Consider the following 24,390-nt stretch of genomic DNA (forward strand, 5'->3'; position numbering starts at 1 on the left):
GCGAGTGGGATAGCCGAGCAAGGGAAATGCACTACATGAGGAAGGAATGGACTCACAGGCAGAATGTAGCCATTGGAGAGAAGAATATCCAACACCCAGCTCTGGTTGAGGCTCAGAAAATCTTGCTACCACCCCTTCACATCAAACTAGGTTTGATGAAGAACTTCGTGAAAGCCATTGACCGGACTTTGCCAGCATTCCGATACCTGCATGAAAAATTCCCTCGACTCAGCGAAGCAAAGATTAAAGAGGGAGTTTTTGTGGGTCCTCAGATTCGAGAGCTTTTCAAAGATGACCGGTTCAACAACTTGCTGGAAGGTGACGCGAAACAAGCATGGAATGCTTTTCGCCTAGTTTCTACAAACTTCCTCGGAAATGTTAGGGCAGAAAACTATAAGGAACTAGTAGAAGACATGTTGATGAAGTATAAGAAACTTGGCTGCAATATGTCTCTAAAGATTCACTTCCTTCATTCCCATTTGGATTTCTTTCCTAGCAACTGTGGTATTGTTAGTGATGAACACGGCGAACGTTTTCATCAAGATATCGCAACAATGGAACAAAGATACCAGGGAAAATGGTCCACTACAATGCTGGCTGACTACTGCTGGACACTCCTCAGAGATGCTCCCGAACAGCTGTACAAGAGACAGGCGAAGAAATCTAAGATGTAGTCAATGACTTGATTTTTTATAGGTAGGCTATTACAGTTGACCTTTTACTATTGGAATGCATTTCGTTATGTAAACATTAATTTCTTGCAGATTACAAAAAAACTAGAGCCAATTTTGCAATTTGACTGTCATATTCGTGTTCAGCACATAAAAATTGATAAGAATTGACTAATTTTATTTCAGTAACATGACTTTTGTAAAAATTTGTTGTCCAGTGTAATGTAATAATAATAATAATAATAATAATAATAATAATAATAATAATAATAATAATGATATGAATAATCATATTCAGTGTAAGGTATTTGTTAAATATCAATTTAAAATCTGAACCTGTGCACAGGGATCATCTGTGTGCAACAGCAAGTTTTTACCACAGGTTTGATTATGTGTGGTTTTATATATATATATATGTGTGTGTGTGTGTGTGTGTGTGTGTGTGTGTGTGTGTGTTAAACATTTATTAGACTGGAAAAATTAAATGCTGCACGAAAAGTTCTGATATCATTATAATGAATTTATGCTTGAAGGACCAATCAGTACCTTATTTTTTTTAAAGTGAAATTACAAGTTATTTTGATATCTAATGTGGCCTTGTCCAGCAAACAAAAAGCTATAGATAAAAACCAGATGTACCATGCATTTCATCAATCATCAGTCAGTTTGACAGAAATAATAAATTTCATAATGAAAATGATTAAGTTTTGTTAAAACCACAATAATTGCATTGGTAAAAATTTTAGGTAAACATTTTCTTTTATTAAATATACATGGATTTCAGCATGGTAACCAATGCACCTTAAAACAAGACGTGAAAAAATTCTTAATGAGGAACTTAAATGTACTTACAGAACAACTGTTTAGCTTGAGTACATCCAGAGAACTCCAGTCTCAATGAAATGTTGGATCCATACCATGTCCAGGGGTTGATGCGAATGTATTGAGCTAGAACTGGTGGGTCAAGGTCAACTGTTACCACAGAAATGCTGTCAGTGTTAGCCAGAAAGATCTAAAAGTTTATAAGAAAAATGTACATTTCATAATGAAATGTTAGGATTATCAAACTATATTTCTTTTTCTACTTAAATAACAAACTTCATTGCATCCCACTTATCTTTCAACAGTTACAATTTATGATTCCATGCACTTACTGTCTAATGAAATGTTAATGGGCTGAAGGTTTTTGACTCGTTATTTTTTTTCCTCATTACGTTTTAAATCAACAGGATTCCACAGCCATTTTGCTGTTGTGTACAATTATGACAATTTCAAATGTATGCAGTGTAAAAAGATGACCATTTATGTTCCATGAATGTTTGAACTTTATCTTTGTAGCATTAAGTCTGAATTTTATACATGATTTTCATTGTTTTAATTTGAGTTTAATTTAGTTTTTGTTAAATAAGGGCAATCAATACATGTACAAGGCACTAAATGTGATACTTTTGGAAATTTGTGATTTTTTTCCTTCATTTCTGGAGATTTTACAAAATGCATGTAAATAGAAAGAAATGCTTGTTCATTCTTGGGAGATTTTCATTTTTCTCACTTAATTATAACAAAATTTAGTCTCAGAATAATGAAGTCACTTCATGATCAGGAAGATGTCATGTTTATAAAAGTCATCAGCCATTTAAGTGAGATAAATTTCACTAACTTATGAAACCTCCATACCGATTTTCCAGTGCCACTGACATAGAGGGTGAAGTTGGTATCATCATTACTGTAGAATACCCTGAACATGGTGACCCATTCATTAGCGTCCTCTCTACCTTGGATGTGAACCTTTGTGTATTTATATGGGGCTTCCATATTGACCTGGAAATACTGGTTCTGGTCAACAATTCCTGCCACCCACCCACCTGTTGTTCCACTATACCTATCTGAGAAAAAAAGATGTCAAAGAATGATTAAATAGACAGTGCAGTTATGTGTACTGTGCACCTAAAATGTTATTTTATGCTGTCGAAAATGCATTCTGATCACCTAACAGTAGCTATATATTTTGAGAATTTTGTTTTGCTAAAATATTATTCATGAGCATATGAAAAAAAGCAACAGCAAAAAATAAAAAATAACTTAACTTACTGACCCCCATCTCTGTTAGAGATTTGCTTACAAGTTATGGTATCGTTTGGTGCATGTCCATTCAAATATTAGCCTGCAATTGCCTTGGCTTACTGAAGAATGTTAAAGATGAAGATAAATTATGGGCATGAATATATATCAAGCTAGTAAAAAGGAGCCAACTAGGGTAAATTATGGGCATCAATATTATATCAAGCTAGTAAAAAGGAGCCAACTAGGGTAAATTATGGGCATCAATATTATATTTTAAAAAAAAGGATTGAAGACTGGGTAAAAAGAAGCCAACTAGGGTAGTCACTGCCTTGTCTCATTATTTTTTTTCAACATTACCTGCAGTGTAATTTAAGCGACCTCTCTCTGGACCAGAAACAGCTGAGAGTGATGATGAAGCACTGAGAAGTTCGTCTCTCACTATTCCACTGGTAAGTCCTATTGAGTCAGAACATTCTGAAAACATAATATACAAACTCTTGTATAAACAGTGGACCACATGTGGGTGCTACTTATTGACCCTGTCAACACTGCAGACTGGTAAAATGGTGCAGGAACAATAACTCCTGCTCACCATTACAGACAAGTATTCTGGTCTCACAGACAAGTCATATTTTGATATTTTGAAAATATATTCTCTGATTAGTTATGATGAGGGTACCCCACTAGTAATTAATTTTTTGTGGTAAGATTCATTTTCATGCCATCTGGATACATTCAGACTTTAAGGTAGGCTGCCAATAAGAAAGTTTTTTTCCCCTGATCTATAAATATAAGTCACTTTAATACATCCAAAATAGCAAATTTGTCTGATGATGAGTCAGAATTGTCCTGGAATGAAATAATTGAAAATATGGGAATTCTGATCTTGTAAATATACAAGAAGAAGAGAGGGAACATTTACTTCAAGAACTGAATGATATTGTTGGAAACAGTGATGACAATGAGTAATTTGAAGGCTTTGAATTTGCCAGTGTGTACTACACCTGAATTTTGTCAATGGACTAAACCTCAATAGGATTATAAATATTCACATATTTTCTGAATGCGTAGGCCCAACATGAGCATTTGATGGATCTTGAGCACCTCTTGAATATTTTCAGATATTTTATGGTGACTATGTATTTTCAGAAACAGCAAGAGTTACAAATATGAGTACATACCTAAAATGAGATACTGGCCCAAATCAACACAAAGCTGATTGGACTAAGTCCCAACTTACTGAAAATATGCTGCCTGCATTTATGTAACATCTTGAAAGTTGCTTAGTACCGAGTAGTAGTCTTTCCTTTAAAAGTTATTTAGAGTTGGGTTGGATGATATAATAAGCTCCATGTTGCCTACAAAAAGTTGAGCACTACATTATTCAATAAGTGGCACATAGTTTATGTAAAATGAGTGTGTGTGTGTGTGTGTGTGTGTGTGTGTGATTAGGATTTTTAACGTAGCTTTAACAATTTTTCAGTCATATCGCTACGATGTCTGCAGTGTGGCAGTTTATAGTGATGTCTAGCACTGGAGCATCATGCCACATATATGTAGCATGATGTCCCACCCAGTCACATTATCCTGACACCAGGCCAACCAGTCCTAACACTAACCTCTTAATGCGGAGCGCCTAGCAAGGCAGCTGTTAGTACCATTTTTGTAAGTCTTATCATGTGGTTGGATACATACTTTCTCTTGTGTTAAACTGAACTGAACATTTCAATCTGAAATGTGATAAAATTTTATTCAAATCAGGATGGGTCTGTAATAATTATCTCTCTCACCTAACAAAAACAGAAGCATGGTAGTTAGAAGAAAGTCAGTTTGGTTTTTCTTTCTTGATTGGTACTGTTAATTATACAGTGTTCTAGGAATTTAACAGAAATCTAATTGCGACAAAACATGATATTCATAAGAGTGTTTACTCTTTAATGTATACTATGAATGTGTATACTTTTCAATACATTTCATTTATTATCATATTTCTTAAGATTTACAGAATTATTCCCAGAGTAATTTACCATGCTTTTCTTCCATGTTTTTTTATTTAATTATTTCTATTTTTCTTGATTTTTAAAAAAATCGTCTGATTGCCCCAAAAGAGGAAACTGATGATGTCCCTATTCATACTTTTAACTGGCCTCACCAATATCAAGTTGCCTATAAAATCTGGTTGAAATCCAATAATAATTAAGGGAGTTATAGTGTGGAAATGAAAGTGGGTGGGTCCAACAATCAGGGGCTATAACTCTGCTTAACAATTACACAGAACACTGACAACTGAACCCAGCTAGGGTCTCATTGAGATCAAGCTGCATTTGGTTGCAATCCAATAATAATTAAGAGAGTCATAATGCAGAAACAAAAGAGATTGGGTGAAGCAATTAGAAATGATAAATCTGCTCAACAACAACAAAGAATGCTTACAATCTATCTCAGAAAAGGACTCATCAGTACCAAGCATCATACAAAATTCAGTTCAACTTAAATAATAATTGCACAAGTTAGTGTGTGGAAATGAAGTAGGTGGGTCCAACAATCAAGGACTATAATTAAAAAATTACATAGAATACTGAAAATCAAATGCAATCAATGCTTCACCAATATATATCTACATATTAAATTTGATTGAAATCCAATAATAAATAAAGAATTTATTGTGTGGAAACAAAAGTAGGATGGATAGATGGAGGGCAGGATGGATGGATGGAAGCATGGACAAGTCCAATTTATTGTCTATCCCTTTTCTGCCAAATGCAGGTTAAAAAACCCAGAATAATACTCACGAAATAGATAGACCCAATACTTAGGAATTCTGATGTATACTCCTCCTGTAGTGTTGTCTGCTATGAAACTGTAATCAATATTACCAAACTCCACATCAACAAGGCAACTATTGTCAATGGTAACAGAGAAGGAGGCAGATGTTCCCATCGGTGGACTTCCTTTATCAATAACCACTACTTCAAAGGTCAAGGTTGTGGAGTTTGTGTAGATTTGTTTATTAAGGTCAAGGCTTGAGTTGTAGTCTCTTGCAGGACTGGAAAATAAAGAAGAGGCTCATCTAGACTGGATATTTTTCACCGACTAATGTAACAACAGTTCATCATTTCACTAAGCAGGTTTATCTGGCAATGTAAGAAAATAACCTAAGTAAACTATCTGCCAAACTCTATATCATGTTGATTTTATGTATTGTATCATATCCTGATTTTAAAAAATTGTAAGATAGAAGCATAATTAATATGTACGGTCTCTTCCTCATAACTTAAATCTTCCAAGATCTTGATAATATAAATCCAACTGCAACATTTTACAGAAATTTTGATCTGGAGAGGTGACATGCTCAGTCAATCAAATTCAAAATATCTTTTTAATTTGCACAGATCTCTCTTACTGTAGAATTTGCATATATAAATGACAATATAAGCATAATAGTATAAGACTGTTTATCAGGTTTGATTTGAATCATAAAAATGTATAGCTTTCAGATTGTTGACAAGCTCAGCCAATCAGTTGCAAGGCCATGTCATTAGTATGCAAAAATTTCACTCATAATTATACTGCACCAAGATCTTGATAATGTGTTTATTCACAAAGTTTGATCAAAATCCTATAAAAATTGGATCAGAAATATGACTTCCTGAGCAGTAACAGACTCAATCAATCAGATGCATTATCACCTCAGTAATATGTATGAATCGCACTCATTACTGAACCAATTCAAGATCTTGATGATAAAAGCTTATATCTCAAGTTTGATCAAAACTGGACAAGAAATATGGCTTCCAGATTGGCAAAAAGCTCAGCCAATTAACTGCAAGATCACCTCATTAATATGAGTGCATTATGCCTAATACTGAACTTGTCCAAGATCTGATTACATGAGCAAATATTCAATATTTGATTCAAAATTGGATTAGAAATATGGCCTCCACAGGGGTAACAAGCTCAGCCAACCTGAGCCTTACTCATTACTTAACTTTTCTGAGATCTTGATGATAAAACCAACTTTGATCAAATTGGGTCAGAAAGTTGACCTCCATTTTAAGTGGTAACAAGATCATTCAACCAGATACAAAATTACTTCTTTTTTATGCAAGGAACTCATTCTTCATCAAAGCAATCCAAAATACTGATCACATAAGCCCACATTACAAGTTTGATCAAAACTGGATCATAAATATTGATGCCAGAATGGTTGCAAACTCAGCCAGTCAGATACATGTTAACATTAGTGTGTTTCTAAGTTTAGTCAAAACTGGATCAGAAATATAGCCTCTAGAGTAAGGTTAGCCAATTGGAAGCAGATCATCTCATTAATATGCACAGATCTTGTTCCTTAATAAAATCATCCAGTATTTTGCCTGTTTCAAGTGTGATTAAAATTAGATCAGAAATATGGACTCCAAAGTGGCAACATGCAATTGTTGACCAATGGAAAGCTAATAATAAATAGATAATGCATGATGGTTTTAGGACCATACCATTAAATTACTTGTAGTTATGGCCTGGTGACAAAATCTTTGTACACAAATACAGAAACATTTGAATAAAAACGAAGTGCTGCATGCCAAGATGTTTTTAGTTAAAATTACATTGCTTTGGAGGAAATGGATCATTTTATATGGATAAACTTTTGTGAGGTTGAGCTGTTTATATTAACATCCAATCATGTGGATTTAATTTTATTGATATGAATTATTCATATAACTTTTTTAAATTCTTCATAAACAATATATATTTTACATTTCTTCCGAGTATGGAAATCATGTAGAACCAACGTTTGAAATACAATGTTTCACCGATAATACTTACCCAATCGTAATACCTTAGGAGTATGACCACTGCCCAGCAAATCCTGACCTCCCAGCATATATTTTTAACTGTGAAAGCTGAAAGTTGTCTGTCCAGATAGGTTGCAGTCAGAATGATCTCCCCTTATATATTGGTATCAGTGTCAAATCCCATCTGCACTTTAGTTACTAATGGAGTGGATTAGTAACAAGTCACTGTGTGCTGGCTAGGAGTGTATTAGTATTATGACTATAATTATTGTCGAAGAAACATTTTACTCCAAAACTTGTTTTCTTCTTCTTCAAATATGTTAGCCAATCAAAGAGAATAGGTATGAGGTGGAGGCATCTGCATTTCATTACACCAGAGAAAGACTTATGTATGTTCCCCTAAGGTATGTTGTCAACTTTTAAATCTGTGAACATGTGGATCCATATGCTAAGATGTGGTTTTTGGAAGAAGAAAAAAAGAAGTTCTCCCACTAATCCCACTGGTCATATTGTAACATCATTGAGAAGATGCCAAAGACACAGAAAGGTAGCCTGTTGCACTGCTGCTATTAGGTCCAACCAGGTCTAAGTCAGCCTTTTGGAATGAAAGAGGCAGAAACTAGAGGAAGCTGACTCCAACTTCCATCCTACGGCTTGTATATATCATCCAATATGCATAACATCTTCATTTGATCTTGGGTTAATTCTCTATGTGCAGAACCAATACCCCATCTTATCCAGAATGACAGAGCCTGATCTGAGATACTGGCTATTCCCTGTGTCAAAGGGAAAAATAATAACAAGATCCCCCTCTGTGCACTTGTATTGGGGTGATGGTGAAAGATTTTCTTTTTCAATTCAGGGCAGTTTTCATTGACATCTGACACTTTGTACCTGTGTAACCTTTTTATGTATTGTGTATGTCTATGGACCAAGATCTGAAATAATTCTTCTTATAATTATTCTTCCTATTATTATTAAAATAATAATACTTACTCTTCCGTCACATTTGAAACTATGAAATAGTATTCTGCATTGCTACTGCTGTCTATGTCACTGACATGTAAAGTTGTTAGGGGGTCAGAGGTCAAAACAGGTATAGGGGTGAAGGTGAAAGTTGTTCCATTTAATTCAGGACAGTTGTCATTGACATCTGTAACTTTTATCTGAAAAAATCAAAACATAGATTATTGATAATTCTTTTTAAAAACAATTTTTTATTTGAGGCCAGCATCATAAGCAGAATAAGCAACACATGTATTAAATATATTAGGTGTACTTAAATATGAAGCAAGACTGGATAAACCTGAAATCATGAAAATGACTATGTTGGATAATGCATGATTCAAAACTTGTTTTGTCATAATTCAAAGGTATACTTATCACAGATTGAATTAATGATGTCATCTTGTATTCTATTACAATTATTATACTAATCCAATTACAATTTTCCACAGACAGGACACGTACAGAATGGCACATGTACCACATATACTTGCCTAAAAGTCACCAGTTTTTATAACAAATCTGATTCATGCAGAGTAGGGTTTGTCTTATTAGTATGACATACAAAAAAGTTGATAAATCTAGGGAAAAAGTTGGAAACTAGATGTTTGAAGTACACAAAATTAAAATTAATTCAAATATTTGTACGTTTTTATGCCACTATTCCCAATAAGAAATGTGAATACAGTATGTACAATGTTTATCAGTTTCATGACAGTATTCATTATGCAATATTTGCATCAACAGTTATTTGGATTTTAATAATTTAAAAATATTATGGATAAATTAAACATTACTGACTGCAAAGTGAAGTGTTCATCAATGTTGTTTACTAGCTAGTATATTGCTTCCATTTTTGTGGAAGTCCCATCAACCTATATTTGTATTAATATTTCTGTATTGCAGTAAACGTTTTGAATTTAGTTGTATTTATCATTTCCATAAGTTAGATTTTTAACCTCCTGGTGATGTTTCCAATGTTTTCTGCCAGTGCACATGACCTGATAAGTCCTTGGATTGCAAAGGCAGCACTCACCTGTTAAGTTAAAAATCCTTTTGATCAAACTGCGGATTTAGTACATGTATTTGTTCAGTGCCAAATAGAGTTCTACATCTTCCAGTGAATGTTTGACCTTAATCCCTTTTAGCTTGTAAAGGCAGCACCATCTTTATTTTCATACATGAAAACCCTTTGATAGAGCTGCAAGTTTGATGCTTGCTCAGTGCCAAGTAACAGAGGGGTGTTTATTTAGTCTTTACATAAGCACCCCCCACTTGACAATGAAGCTGAGGAAACAGAATTGGGTGATATTTATGATGACAAGACCATGACGATTAACAATGACCAGATGCTGATGGAGGATTTCAGACAATGAGGATGAATTTTTTAACTATACTGGATGACTTTAGATAGTGACATTTATAGGTTACTGAATCATAAAAATGAGGGGAATTGACATATTAGAGGATATTCTGAATTGGATCATTCTGAACTATTTTTATACCAGCATGAATTCATGGATTTAACATATAAATGGAATTGAAGTGACAAGAATTGTGGAATATAATGGATTTGATTAGGACAAATTGCAAGTTGTCAATAAGCTATACTTGTAACTTGGCACACCAGCACATTTTATTGCAGGTTAATGTCAGTTTAAAATTAACAAAGACTACCATGTTTAACATATTATTCATCCATTCCACATGCAGTAGTTTTCAATGGTCAGGGTATGTGACCTTGAACTGAGAATACTCTGCTGAAACCACTATTTCCATGTTATACTTTCCATGACCATGACCTTTAACCTTTAGACTCCAGAATTTATATGTCTCTTAGCATCCTAAGTTCAAGCCATCCCAAAAGGGTTTGGAAGAGGGAATTACTTATCATGATTGGCTTACTAACTTCTTCACTTCAAAGAGCCATTGTAGAAAGGGGACTGTTTGGGGTATTGATGACATCAGCTGAGAATTATGTATACACTTACATGATTGTGAGAAACTTCTCATATTTACCCAATATACTTTCAAAGAAGTCAGCCCTCTTGATTCTCTCCACCACTTGATGCAAGAACTGTTAGTTCTTGAGGGCTTGTTCAATAGATCCAGACATGCATCTTGAACAGATCTGGATAAACCTCCTGCTACCTAAGTCCGTCATTTATCCTACCTGAAGAAACAATCAGGATGAATTGGCACTCTTGCTTTTCACATGACTTTTGGGCTGGAGGGTAAGCACTGGTGTTGAAACCATTTAAATGTACTGAAAGAATGCCGACAGCCCAGACCTTTACATCTGTGACTGGGAAGACAAAAGTGGGAGTTTTGTTTTCCATCTTGTTGCAAATAGACCCAATAGTGGTCAATCCCAGCTAGTACAGATATGATTGAAAACCTGCAGATGAAGCAACCATTTGGTTTGTATTAGTTGATTCCTTTGGGACATCAAACTAATACATTTAGTCTGAATGGATATGATCATCTTGCATGTGGATTTGTTTCTGATGATATCACCTTTGAAAATCCCAAACAAGCATGTAGAGGTTGGGGGATTTGATTCCCCCTTGAATTCTAAGAGATTTCACTGCAGTGGAATTGTTGGATAATATGAGCATGTCCTTTCCATAAAGCTTCTTCTGCACCTAATAAAATTCTTTCCATATGGCTTTCATCTCTAGGATGCTGATATGCAATAGACTGTCCCAAGTGGACCACACTGTGCTGTCTTCTTGAAGCAATGGAAGATGTGAACCACAGCCAGCAGTACTTGCATCTGTACACACTAATATCTTCAAACTTGGCTGGATATGCAAGGAAACGCACACAATTAGCCAAGTGATGGCTGGTGGCCTGCTTGCATACTTCCTCAACCTGGCCATTAAAAAGGAGGTTGGAAGAGAATGGCTGTTATCTCAGCTTGGCTTTGTGATGGTCTTTTTAAAAACATAGAATGAATGAGCAACTGCATCTCTTTCTGACAGCTGTAAATGAGCCACTGCTGTCAAAGTATTGGCAAGCACGTGTTGTCAGACTGGGACTGTGGTATCATACTGGGACTGGATAAGCTGTTGTACACTTGTTATAAAATTGCCATTGAAACTTAGTTCAACACAGAGCCTATCGGGATGACATTCTGGACCATTTGTTAGGTGTCAGTGAAGGGCTTTCAGTACATCCATTCTGAAGAGTGTCTTGACATTCCCAGGCCTGCAATGGCTCTGTCTCTCAGTGGGACTTTTGTGTGAAACACTGAAATATGTGTCCTATAGACTGCTCTTTTAGTACTGGATGGTAGTCATCACTGTGGAAAGAAAAGTCTTTTAACACATTAACCCCTAGCGACGACTTTGCAGGGCAGGAGGTAGTAGCCTACTGCCAAGCTCTGTAGTGTCATGGTCATGCATGATACACTAATGTGGGTGGTATTACAGAAAGGTAGACAGATGTAGCTCTACAATGATACCAAATAATCTGGATTATCTAGTTGCACCACAAAATACAGATAGAAAAACCTCATTTTTTGGACCAGACTTTTTTATGCAAAATTCGCCTGTGGTCGGAATCCCATTTTGTGTCTGGATTTTAGACTTTTTGGTCTCAGATGTAAGGCAAACTGGTATGAATGGCAAACAGACAGATGAGCCTTTGCAAAAAGTAGGATAAGATGGGCATTTGGAATAAAGAGTGGTCTCCATACACAAATAATAGCTCCATTTAGCAACAAACAAAAAAAAGTCCAACTTTTACCCTTCTGCTCATGCGCGAGTCAAATAGCCAACAAAATATGATGTTTCTAACACAACTAGGCAGTATGTTATTGAAAGATGACTGGAGATTTGGTGTTTTCGAGTCTATTCAGAAATATCTTTCAAAATGTCTTTCCTACTTGATTTTCAGGCAAAAATGGCAAAAAGCTCCAGGGGTTAATGCGTTAACACTATTGGCCAGTTTGAATGCTGGTAGGTCTCTTTTGATTAAAAGGTCAACAAATGCAGGAAATCTGGTTCAAGCTGTTGATGGTGAACAGGTGAACAAATTACTGTTGGTAACAAGTGAAAGATTTCTTTGATCTATGCTTGGAAAACAGACTCTTCTCTTGCAATTATTAGGTCTATTAAGGATAATGAAGCTTGTGAGGACAAGAATGTAGCAGTGTCGACTCGTCTTGCACAATATTAGACAGAAGTGGTGAAGATTGAGATGTGATAACTTCCAGGTAATTGCTAAGAAAGTCCTCCCTTTGAGTGGAATAATAATGTGGTCCAGTTGAATCCATGTCATGTGGGTACCAGAGCACTAAACTGGGTTTTGCGTGATAGGTATGCTGATTCATAACAATGATAGTGTTCTGATATCTTGGGAGTAGAGGAGGGCACACTAGACAGAGATTCCCTTCTTTGATCATAAAGATAACATTTAGTGTTGACCTATTGTGATCTCATTTGAATGGCCAAGTCTGCTCATGATGGAACAGTGCTGTCGTTATGGGATACATAATCCAAAAAATACCCAGTCCATACTTGTATTGTACATGACAGTCTCTCATTCAGACTGGTATGTTCCTGATCTGGCTCAGGTTGGGCAGGGATTGAAGACTGGGTATCATACAATTGCAGCATCATGCCTATTGGTACTGCCAAAACAATGTCTTTGATTCACTTACTGACTGATCAGCCCTCTGGTTTGTAAAACTCGTACCTCAAGAAATTATTGACATGTGATATATTTTCTGTTTGATGACCTAAACATATTGCCCATGTATTATGGCCATCATCCATGCCTTTCTGGTCACTGCTTTGCTTCCTACCCATATTCTACACTCTGTAAATAGAAACAGAGCAGGTGTAGCCAGCCACGTTTTGCATTATGAACTCATGCAATTGATATTACCAAGTTACTGCTCTGTATCACTGAAATTTACCAGCAAAACAAGGGCCTATACAGGAAAGTCATTTCTGTGTCACTTTCATAACTATGGTTTTGTTTTGGTGATGTGAATTTAGCACCATTTTTCAGCACATGATAGGATATGGAGGAAGAACCCAGGAAAACCCAGGGAAGAATCATTGACCCACGGGAAGTGACTGGTAAATTTTCTCATATACCATCAATGGCTGAGCCAAGACTCACACTCAGTGATTTGTAAAGGCAAGCACTTCAAACTACTTGGCCAACCTCTCATAATGATGAACTGGACATTATGACTATGAACTATCTAAAGAAAACTTACCTGTATATGTCTGAACTGAAGTAGAATTTCATAAAGAGCCAGGCATGTAATATCATTTATACTTACCCAGGTGGATTCTGCCAAAGAATTATAGTTTTCTATATACAATAACTTGCCTGCATGATTGAATAAATATACTATTTATACTGTAAATATATCAAAATCAAGCACACATTACTGAATGTGTGCACATTAGTGACCCTTGCAGGCAACAATAAAAGGTCACCTAACCTATATATTTATGAAAAGATGTCATTGAATGATAGAAAACTTAGTCTCAGATAGAAAAGAGCAAGAAATATAGATGGAATATACATCCCTGAGAGAAGAGACTTCTAACTTGCTCTATAGTTGAAACATTGTGACACAAGGCACAAGTGAAAGTAGTAACTGGACAGAAAACTGTTACGTCTGACAGCTAAATATTTTAGCTCATGAGGTAGTGACAGTACTCTTAAATGAGTTATAAATCATGGACCACCATGACAAAGTGCCTGAAAACTAAGCCATGGTACAGTGATGGATTGACAATGGTAACACAATTTATTCTGGTAAGGCATAACACTGGATGCACTAAAAGTCTGATAGTGAATGATGTTATACACATACCCTGACAGCAACTGTGCCTGTTAAGACTGGAGTTACTCCTGAATCGACCACCACTAACACTAGATAATAAAACTTGGCTGCCTCATAGTCAAGTTTTGTTGCTAGTGTAAGTAAAGCTGTTGTGGTTGTCATGGTGAAGGACTCCTTGGCAGTATTGTTAGGTTCTGGATTGATCAGAGAGGATGAGTTACAGGCTGAAAGATCAAATAAATAAAGTATTACATTATCAGGAATGCTGTCTGAGAGAATTAAACAAAAATAACAATTTTCTTCCTTGCAACAGCACAAATAGTTGCCACAGAATTCAGTGGTAAATTGTCTAAATTGAGTTTGATTACTCTGTACACACTGACATTAAAAAATTTTTGTAGCTTAAGAAAGTGTGATCCAATAAAATTCAAAACACATTAGAACTACAGCATTGCCATTCTAAACTATTTCATTTACAGTTTATAAAGTGTTGCTTAATAATACTGTATACAAATTAGAACTATGTTGAAACAATGTCATGGCAAATAATCAGTCAGAGAATTACTGTATCACACATACTGTCATGGCTAATCATCACAGTCTTATCATGGAGAATTACTGTATCACACATACTGTCATGGCTAATCATCAGTCTTATCATGGAGAATTACTGTATCACACATATTGTCATGGCTAATCATCACAGTCTTATCATGGAGAATTACTGTATCACACATACTGTCATGGCTAATCATCACAGTCTTATCATGGAGAATTACTGTATCACACATACTGTCATGGCTAATCATCACAGTCTTATCATGGAGAATTACTGTATCACACATATTGTCATGGCTAATCATCACAGTCTTATCCTGGAGAATTACTGTATCACACATATTGTCATGGCTAATCATCACAGTCTTATCATGGAGAATTACTGTATCACACATACTGTCATGGCTAATCATCACAGTCTTATCATGGAGAATTACTGTATCACACATACTGTCATGGCTAATCATCACAGTCTTATCATGGAGAATTACTGTATCACACATATTGTCATGGCTAATCATCACAGTCTTATCCTGGAGATTTACTATATCAAACATATTGTCTTAGCCAATTATTACAGTTTTATTATGGAGAATTACTGTATCACACATACCGACATGGCTAATCATCACAGTCTTATGGTGACTTACTCTATCACATATATTGTCATGGCTAATTATTACAGCCTAATCATAGATAATTACTGTATAACACACTGTCATAGCTAATAAACAGCCTTATAGAGAGTTACAGTATCACACATATTGTCATAACTAATCATAAGAGTCTTATGGAAACTTAGTCTGTCCCATATATTGTCAAGGCTAATCATCACATTCTTATGGAGAATTACTGTATCACACATATTGTCATAGCTAATTATCACAGCCTAATCATGGATAATTACTGTATAACAGTCATAGCTAATAATCAGTCTTATAGAGAATTACTGTATCACACATATTGTCAAGGCTAATCATCACACTCTTATGGAGAATTACTGTATCACAACATATTGTCATGACTAATTATCACAGTCTTATAGAGAATTACTGTATCACACTTATTGTTGTGGCTAATTATCACAGTCTTATAGAGAATTACTGTATCACACATATTGTCATGGCTAACTATCTGCCTTATCTGGCTAATTATCAGCCTTATCTGGCTAATTATCTGCCTTATCATGAAGAATTACTGTATAACACATATTGTCATGGCTAATTATCTGTCTTATCATGAATAATTACTGTATCACACATATTATACTAACAATTACATGTATTAACTAATGAGAGTGCCATGAGTGTAAGATTAGTACAACTAATACCTACCAACATAAGAGACTTTAGTCCCAGGGACAGTCGTATAAGTTGGGATCCATGGGGTGGCTACAGCAGCAGCTCGATTGGCTGATGTGTCATCCTTCAATGTGAAATGTCTAGCCTCATTTCCTACATACATAGTTAATTTGATCAGAAGAAAGCAAAACAAAATAAATTATAACTGAAAACTAAATTTTACTCTTTGTATGACAAGACTCTAGTTACCTAGCAACTGCCATTAATTTATAACAATTAAAGAGAAGTTCATGACATATATAAATGTGCAAAATTGTGCTTACATCAATTAGTTAAAGTGAGTCATAATACTTCCTAAATTCCAGTGCGAGTATTAAGTGTACACATTAATATAAAGCTCTGAATATTAAATCAATTATATTACTAATTTCTAATTATTCCCTAAATAATCAAAGAGAGATGCAGATAATGGTCCCTCACTAAAGTGCACTGCAGTACAATGGTGTCCTATTTATAAGCCACGCAAGGGTCATGAATCATATTACATTCCAAGAGTATTAAGTACACACCTTAATCTAAAGCTTTTGAAAATTTGCTTAATCACATTTATTAAGTTAATTAATTACATTATCATGGTATATACACATAAAGCAATTATTCCTAGATAATCTTACTGAGATGAGTAAAGTAGCCCCTCCTTATTAGCTACCTCAATATAATGCAATCCCATTTATGCAGTCCCATTTATAAGGTGGGTAAGCTCATTGATCATATCACATTATGAGAGCATTAAGTATACACATTAATCTGCTTAAATTATTAAGGTCAGTTAATTACATTGCCATGTGTCTATAAACTTAAAGTATTTACTCCCTAAATGATCAAACTGAAATGTGGAAAATGGTCACTCAATATTAGGTACCTCAGTGTAATGAAGTCTTATTTATAAGGTGCGTAAGGTCACGAACCCCATTACATTATGAATTACTAACATTATGTATAAAGTATCCCAGTATAAGGTTTGACTTAGTTTAGTTTGGTGTATTACAGCACAGCAACACAACTAGGTTATTTAGTGCTGAGGCAATTGGAGAAAAGTGTATGGCCCAAGGGCACACCACTTATAGCTGACGTGATGTTAGGATCTGAACCTGCATCATTTCAGTCAAGAGTCCAGCATGCTAACCAACATACCACCATGCCTTCTGTGTCCATCACCACCCCTTCCAACATATGAGAGGGTGCAATGGGTCCATTGTAAATGCCCAATACTGCAGGCAATGTCACATATAACAATGAACACTTTTATGACTCTCAGAAACAGAGTTATAATGAGGGAGCTCGCAGTTCCTTTAGGCATATGACTTGTAAGATACTACTGATGTTGGGAGCTTGAAATCATGTTTCTGATCAGTCATGCAAAAGCAGAAGAAATTTCTTTTTAAACACAAATGTAAATTTCAAGCGGAAGATCTCTTAGTTTGTCTGTACAAAAATAATGAAAAACTACAGAAATTTCAAAGTAATTCTAAAGCACTTTTTGTATTAGTTGTTGAAAAGGTTACATATACAAGATGTATGCAAAAAAATAATTTAGATACTGTCAATTCATTATTTTATGTGTTTGTACTAATTTTTATGCATTTAACAGTCACTACAAACAAAGAATCCTTTTGTGAAAGCACAGAACATTTCCCCAATCTGAAAATTAAGGACAGTAGGAAATATAATTTTGTGAAATTTCAAACCAGCAAAAATTAATTCAGAGTACATCTATACTTTGTTGGCTGAACTGAAGTCTGACATTTGCATCAAAGACAGCTACTTGGACTTGACTGTACTGAGAATTTCTTGCACATAATAATAATAATATTAATAATAATAATTAATAACTGTGCACTGAAATGGAGTGTAAAGAGAAGATTGGATTTTTTGTCTGAATAACAACCATGGCATAGAGCGAGAAAGCAAAGCACTGCAATTATATATATATATATATATATATATATATATATATATATATATATATATATATATATATATATATATATATATATATATATATATAAAATAAAATCTATATTGGGGTTTGGACCGTGACAAGGAAATCCCAGTCAAGGGTTTATAATATTTGTCTCCCCACAAGGCTTGCCCGAGTGGGGAGACATATAATAAAAACCCTTGACTGTGATTTCCTTGTCTTGGTCCAAACCCCAACGTAGATTATTTTTCTCACCCAATATTTTCCTTTAAAGTTAAAAGAATTCTTCACTAGTGTTCACGTCCAATGTTTACATGCGGCACATGAATATAAATATGTTAATGAGGGCTGTGGTGTGACCATTGCATCCAAAGTACACAGTTTATAAGCGAGAGCAAAGAAAAATAACAACATAGAACGTCACATAATAATGAGGTATTATCACGTTTAATATATGGATGTTATTTGAAATTGACAATAAATAATTAATATTTGTTACAAGAAACTGTTTTAATTTCATCAGTTCCAATTTTGAAAAGTTATACTGTAAATAATAAAATGATATTGGCTACTCAGCTCTACTGTAGTTATACTTAGTATAAGCTGTAATGAAGAGTAACATCTTTCTTTAGATTATTCATGGGTAATTAGAGATCTGTGTCACTATCATATATAACTATTCTTTTCTTTGGAGAAGGTGAAACTGTGTGTGACATACTTGTGTTGTCCTTAATATTGACTGTAATATTATCCCCGTATATAACAGACCCTCCAAAAAAGGACTCTAGCGGATAACCATGTGCTAAACTTTTAAGTTCATGAATTCTTTGAACATTTATTTTTTTGTCCTAGAAATATGGTAAGTGCTACAGTGAAATTTGCTAATGGATTAATGTGTTGACGGATAAATGATTCCTTCTGACTGGTAAGTGCATTATTTGTCATTAAATAGTGTAGGTATATTTTTGATTCAACCTGGGCACAGTGGTGATACTTAACAAAATTAGAATAAAGCATGTTTTATATAACACTTTTATGGTATGTGTGTTCTCAAAGATGGATTTACCTTAAGTTACTATGTTTTTGTTATAGATTTATTGCTGTTGTTGTTGTTGTTGTTTGATTTTAGTACAACTACGTCAGGCAGAGCAGAAGACAACAAGGGTTTCTTTTTTTAAAAGTAGTTCTGAGCGTATGGACACCTTGATTGAGACAACTGGTCTGAGATGACTAAACTGAGATAAGAAAAGTAAGGTTAGTAAAACAGCTAGATTTCTCTGTTGCATGGGTGAGAAATATATATATATACACACACACACATACCAGATATAATGGTAACTGCAAAGTTTGGCCCAACAGAGAATATGTCTGTGAGAACAATTGTCTCTAGGATTCCATTAACGTTGAGATCTTCCTTCACTGTCACAGAGTAATCAACAGGACTGTCAGAGTATGTAGATGAAGATGTTGAAGAATTGCCACTGGATGAAGATGTTGAAGAATTGGCACTGGATGAAGAATTGCCACTGGATGAAGAATTGCCACTCGATGAAGACATAGAAGAATTGGCACTACCACCTCCACCGGTTGAGTTGGAACCAGAGATCTCCACAAAATCTGCATCCTCGACTTCGAAGAAATATGTGGATGTGCAGAGTGATGTTTCAGCGTGGAAGATGTCAAAATGATATACAAGGCCAACCTGAAAAAATGGTTATTAACTATTAATTGAGGATTTAGGAGAGTATGCGATACAGAATGTACAGACAAAGGATCAACTGGATAGAATTTTGAAATTACCCCCAAAAAGATGAATACATCAAATATTTGTGCAGTATAGAAAAAGCACACACAAAAATAAATTTATTATAAAGACAGGTCACCATTTTGTTGACCAGATTGTTGATAACTATAAATGATTCTGTTATCATTTTGATGCTTCATCACGTTATTAAAAATTTGTTCTGTGTCAAAGTTTTTTGGATGTGCTGAGTTTTAATGTCAATGAACATTTGTCTGTCAACAGTTTTATATGCCTATCTGTCAGTGGTTCTGTTGATATCATTTTGATTTTTCATGTCAGTGAACATTTGCTGTCTGTCAAAGTTTACTCATGCCTTTCCCTTATCTGTCAATCTTATGTCAGGAACAAAGCTTTACAATAAAACATTTATGCTAAAAACCATTTTTGTTGTAACCATCATTTTTGCAGTGATGTAAAGGATGCTATGTAATTTTTATACATTTGTTCAAAAAATTTTGTGTGTACAAATATTCCCTTGTACAAATTATAAATTATAATTTTCAGTTTATTTCTAATTACAAGTTTAAATAAGATGGAAGTTCTCTGTAAAAATATTTAAAAAAACAAAAATAATTATAATTTTTATGTATCAATAAATTATGAACAAACTTAAGTGATATGAAAAGATACAGACAATACCATGATTTGGCTTTGAGCTCAGAAGTAAGACTGATACAAAAATTGTTGAATGGGAAATTCATAATGGACAAAACAGGAATTAATTTACTGCATGTACCTTCTATCCTTCAAAAAACCAATTTCCTGATGTCAGATATGCAGTGCTCAAAACATCCAGTAGTCTGATGCCCAGAGCCCCTCTAATTTTAGATTGGGAGATTCTGGTATTCTAAGTGAAGTGCCCATTAGGCTTGTCAAATTTCTTTTTAAATTTGCCTGAGGAACGTTTGCTTGCGCTGATGAAATGTGTAAAGGTATTTTCACAATGATGACATACCTGACACATTGCAATCTAAAGCACAGGGGCTTGTATCGTTGATTACAATTTAACTGTCAGTCATATATATTGTATATTATTTTATACTATATGTATGACTGACAGTTAAATTGTAAGCAACGATATATTTACTGTGATCTAAATCAGATCACCACTGTGACTACTTTAAATTTAGATAAGATTTTAATCAAATTGAAGCATGGTGTGTCATGCTGAAATACGATTTTGTACTTCCATACTCCTGACTCGATCATGTTTCTAGAAAACACAATTTTCAGTAACCTTAAAAAAACAAAACCCACCACTTTCAGTATATGCCTGTTACATGTAGCATGTATAAATGGTAAACTGTCATGATTGGAGCTGAAGTAAAACCATCCCTTAGGCAGTTTAAATAGTGGTAATTAAAAGCAAAGAGAATATGTATAAACCTCCAGTTCAAGTGACAAAAGCTGCAGAGAACTGTGTCAAGAAAACCAAGATGAGTACTCATTACAATCAATTACACAAGGAAATTAAAAAAAAACAATTACTGAACATTATACTCACAGTTGTAAGTATTACAATGACATGGAATTCCATATCCTGTAAAAAAACTGGCTCTGCTGGAAGCTTTACGAAAATGTTGATTAACATTGTGCAAAAGAGACAGCTTTCAGTGTTGTTACAGTTGTTGTAGTTGTTTTTTATTGTTCATTTTGGATAAAAATAAAATAATCTATTTTATATTTGTTGGGGTAGCCCTGGAAGTTTTTTTTCCCCAAAGTTTAACTTAGTAAAACTCTGATCTGTGTATTGTTACAATGGTTTACAGGACTTGAAAAGTGAGGAAAATTCCCCTCCACCACAGAATCTGAGTTTAACATTGTTTTACAAATTATTACAAGTGTATGCTCTATACATATTTCAAGCTGTACTTGAGTTTAATTATTAATAATAACATATACGTGAACTGTTATATGGAATGACAGATTAAAACATATCATACCATATAGTTCATTTCATGTTCATTCTATATTTCTTAATTATCAAGCATATGCAACAACTATAAATATTAATAACATTGAAATTTATTTTTGATTTGTATTATTTTTCAGACTTGTTACATGAGCTACCACCAGTTTAATACATAATATTATGTATTTACTGTCCACTGTACATCGGCAACATATTTTGAATTTGCTGACTTTGCTAAATTACAGTTTCATGGTGAATCAAATTATGCTTAGTAGTCAGTGTATATATCTATGACTGTGATGTAAATTATATATACCAGTTGTGTACATGTGTGTCATTTATAATGATTTGTGCATGTCATTTCAGTTTTCTAAGCAAAGTAGAAGGCCTTAAGTGAAATTATTTGTTACTAATTAAGTTAACCCACTTAAATAAATAAATAAATAAATACATTACTATTATTATAAAATAACATAAAACAAAGAAAGAAGCGTCAAGGCAGACAGATAATACAGCAATATATTACAAAGTGTTACCTCCAGCTTCAGTGACACAGCTGCTGAGTTTAACAGAGAGGTCCCTGTACAGACTCCTCCAGATACAGTGCCTTTCTCAGGAATTATATTTCCACCTCCTAAAATATGACAAATAATTAAGTACTGAGTTTAACATAGAAGGTCCTGTACAAACTCCTCAGTACTTCTCTCAGGAGTTGTAGTTTCACCTATTAAATAAAATGTTGACAGAGAAATAAATACAAGTTTAATGGATAGGTCCCTGTTCAAGATGATCTCCTAGTACATTGCCCTGCTCAGGAATTATATAGTTCCACCTTCAAAAATGTGACACAGAATAAAAAAAATTATTTGAAAGGTACCTTTCCAAACACTTTAAATAGCGTGCTTCTCAAGAGTTGAAGTTCCACCTCCTGAAATGTGACAGAGAATTAAGTACGAAAATAATTGAGAGATTCCTATACAAGCTCCTGTGCCCTGCTCAAACATTACAGTTCACCTTTAAAAATCTGACACAGAATTAAGTATGCAATATATAAAATATTTAATATGCAATAAGTCTATATTGGAGTCTGAAAGAACCTCACGCCTCTATGGTCCCAGATTTGTGCTTGTCTTTTGGCCTAAGCAATGACTGGTGTAAATAACTGCATTTAATCAACAACAATGTTAGTAGAAGATACAAGTTCTGCAACAAGCACCTGAGTAACTGAGACCATGTTGAGCACAACTCAGAGTTAAAGTCCTTAACTAGGGACTTTCGTACTCAATAAAATGCAGAAACTATTGAAAATTTAGGCAAATGAGAAGAGAAGCAGCATGCCAGCAATAAACAACACATATACAGTTTTTTTCTGCATTAATATTATTCAAGAAAAGTTCACTTCTTATGGATAAAAGGTAATTAATCTTACTCTCCCAGTTTAAAAAAGAAGTGTGCATATTATCTGACCTAAACAGATAAATTTGCTGCCAACAATAGAAATTTTTAGGCTGAGTAAAGTCTTAAATTTGGTGCCTGCTACAGCCCTCAAAGACACGTTAATATTTTACTGATGTATCTGTACAGGACCAAATAACAAGCAAAGTTACCTATTTCATTCCCTCTTTTCTGGAACAATAAACTTGAAGGCCTTTTAAAGCTGACTGACATGTTTAAAAAATGTCAATATTTATAGGTACTATGGAAAAATATAAAGCATTTTTCAAAGCAATACTGCATGAGGTTAGGGGTGCAGGATCACTAAGAATGAGTTCACAATTTCCTATTTTAATGCAGTAATCAATGTATTATATACTCATTTTTCTACATACAGAAATTATTGTAAAATGAACCAGGTTTTTTGCTTATTCATCAAATGAATGAAATGAGATACTTATCTTTCATAACTGATGCAATGACAGTAATGTTCATTATGATGTAGGGGCCCCGAGTGGCTGAGTGGTCTAAAGCGCTCTCTGTTATGGATCACTGCCATCTCACCTCTGTCTGCGTGGGTTCGAGTCCAGGATTCGGCCAATGTGGGTATGTGAGAAAGCTTGCCAGTAGCTTCTCGTGGGTCGGTGGTTCTTCTCGGGGTTTTCCCGGGTTCTTCCTCCACCATTAATACTGGCCGCCATGCATAGCCAATCGTGTGCTGAAAAATGGCATTAAACCCCACAACAACAACAATCATTATGATGTTCCATACTAAAGTCATCAATGACATGCAAGTGGTTAAAACTGCAGCACTAAAATTAAGAATTATTTCTGACACACATTGCAGTATGGTGAATATCATGTGATTTCAATTAATGGAGAAGAGAAAAGAGAGCATATAACCATTACAATTACTGAATACTATCAAACTGAATAATAATAAAACAAAATCAAAATAAAACAAGAGTCACTCAAAAAGGAATAATGTTCTATTGGTAAAAAATATAAAGGAATCCATGTTAAAACCATTTCCTTTCAACTGCTGACTTATTCAA

The 24,390-nt window shown here is 34.5% G+C and overlaps 1 protein-coding gene across 1 annotated transcript in view; it reads right to left on the reverse strand.

Annotated features, from left to right (window-relative positions):
- Nucleotides 1-24,390, reverse strand: part of LOC149785118 (uncharacterized) — a 205,924-nt gene that overhangs the window by 90,544 nt on the left and 90,990 nt on the right. The window contains exons 31-39 of the mRNA XM_089978885.1: nt 22,438-22,535; nt 19,509-19,887; nt 16,238-16,357; nt 14,376-14,569; nt 8,525-8,694; nt 5,528-5,781; nt 3,093-3,209; nt 2,349-2,557; nt 1,524-1,683 (exon numbers count right to left, since the gene is read on the reverse strand). Of these exons, the coding sequence (XP_089835011.1) occupies nt 1,524-1,683; nt 2,349-2,557; nt 3,093-3,209; nt 5,528-5,781; nt 8,525-8,694; nt 14,376-14,569; nt 16,238-16,357; nt 19,509-19,887; nt 22,438-22,535 (1,701 nt within the window). The remainder of the gene's footprint in view (nt 1-1,523; nt 1,684-2,348; nt 2,558-3,092; nt 3,210-5,527; nt 5,782-8,524; nt 8,695-14,375; nt 14,570-16,237; nt 16,358-19,508; nt 19,888-22,437; nt 22,536-24,390) is intronic.

Source organism: Sinohyriopsis cumingii, chromosome 13, assembly GCF_028554795.1.
Source record: "Sinohyriopsis cumingii isolate HCF-2022 chromosome 13, ASM2855479v2, whole genome shotgun sequence".
Classification (NCBI taxonomy): domain Eukaryota; kingdom Metazoa; phylum Mollusca; class Bivalvia; order Unionida; family Unionidae; genus Sinohyriopsis; species Sinohyriopsis cumingii.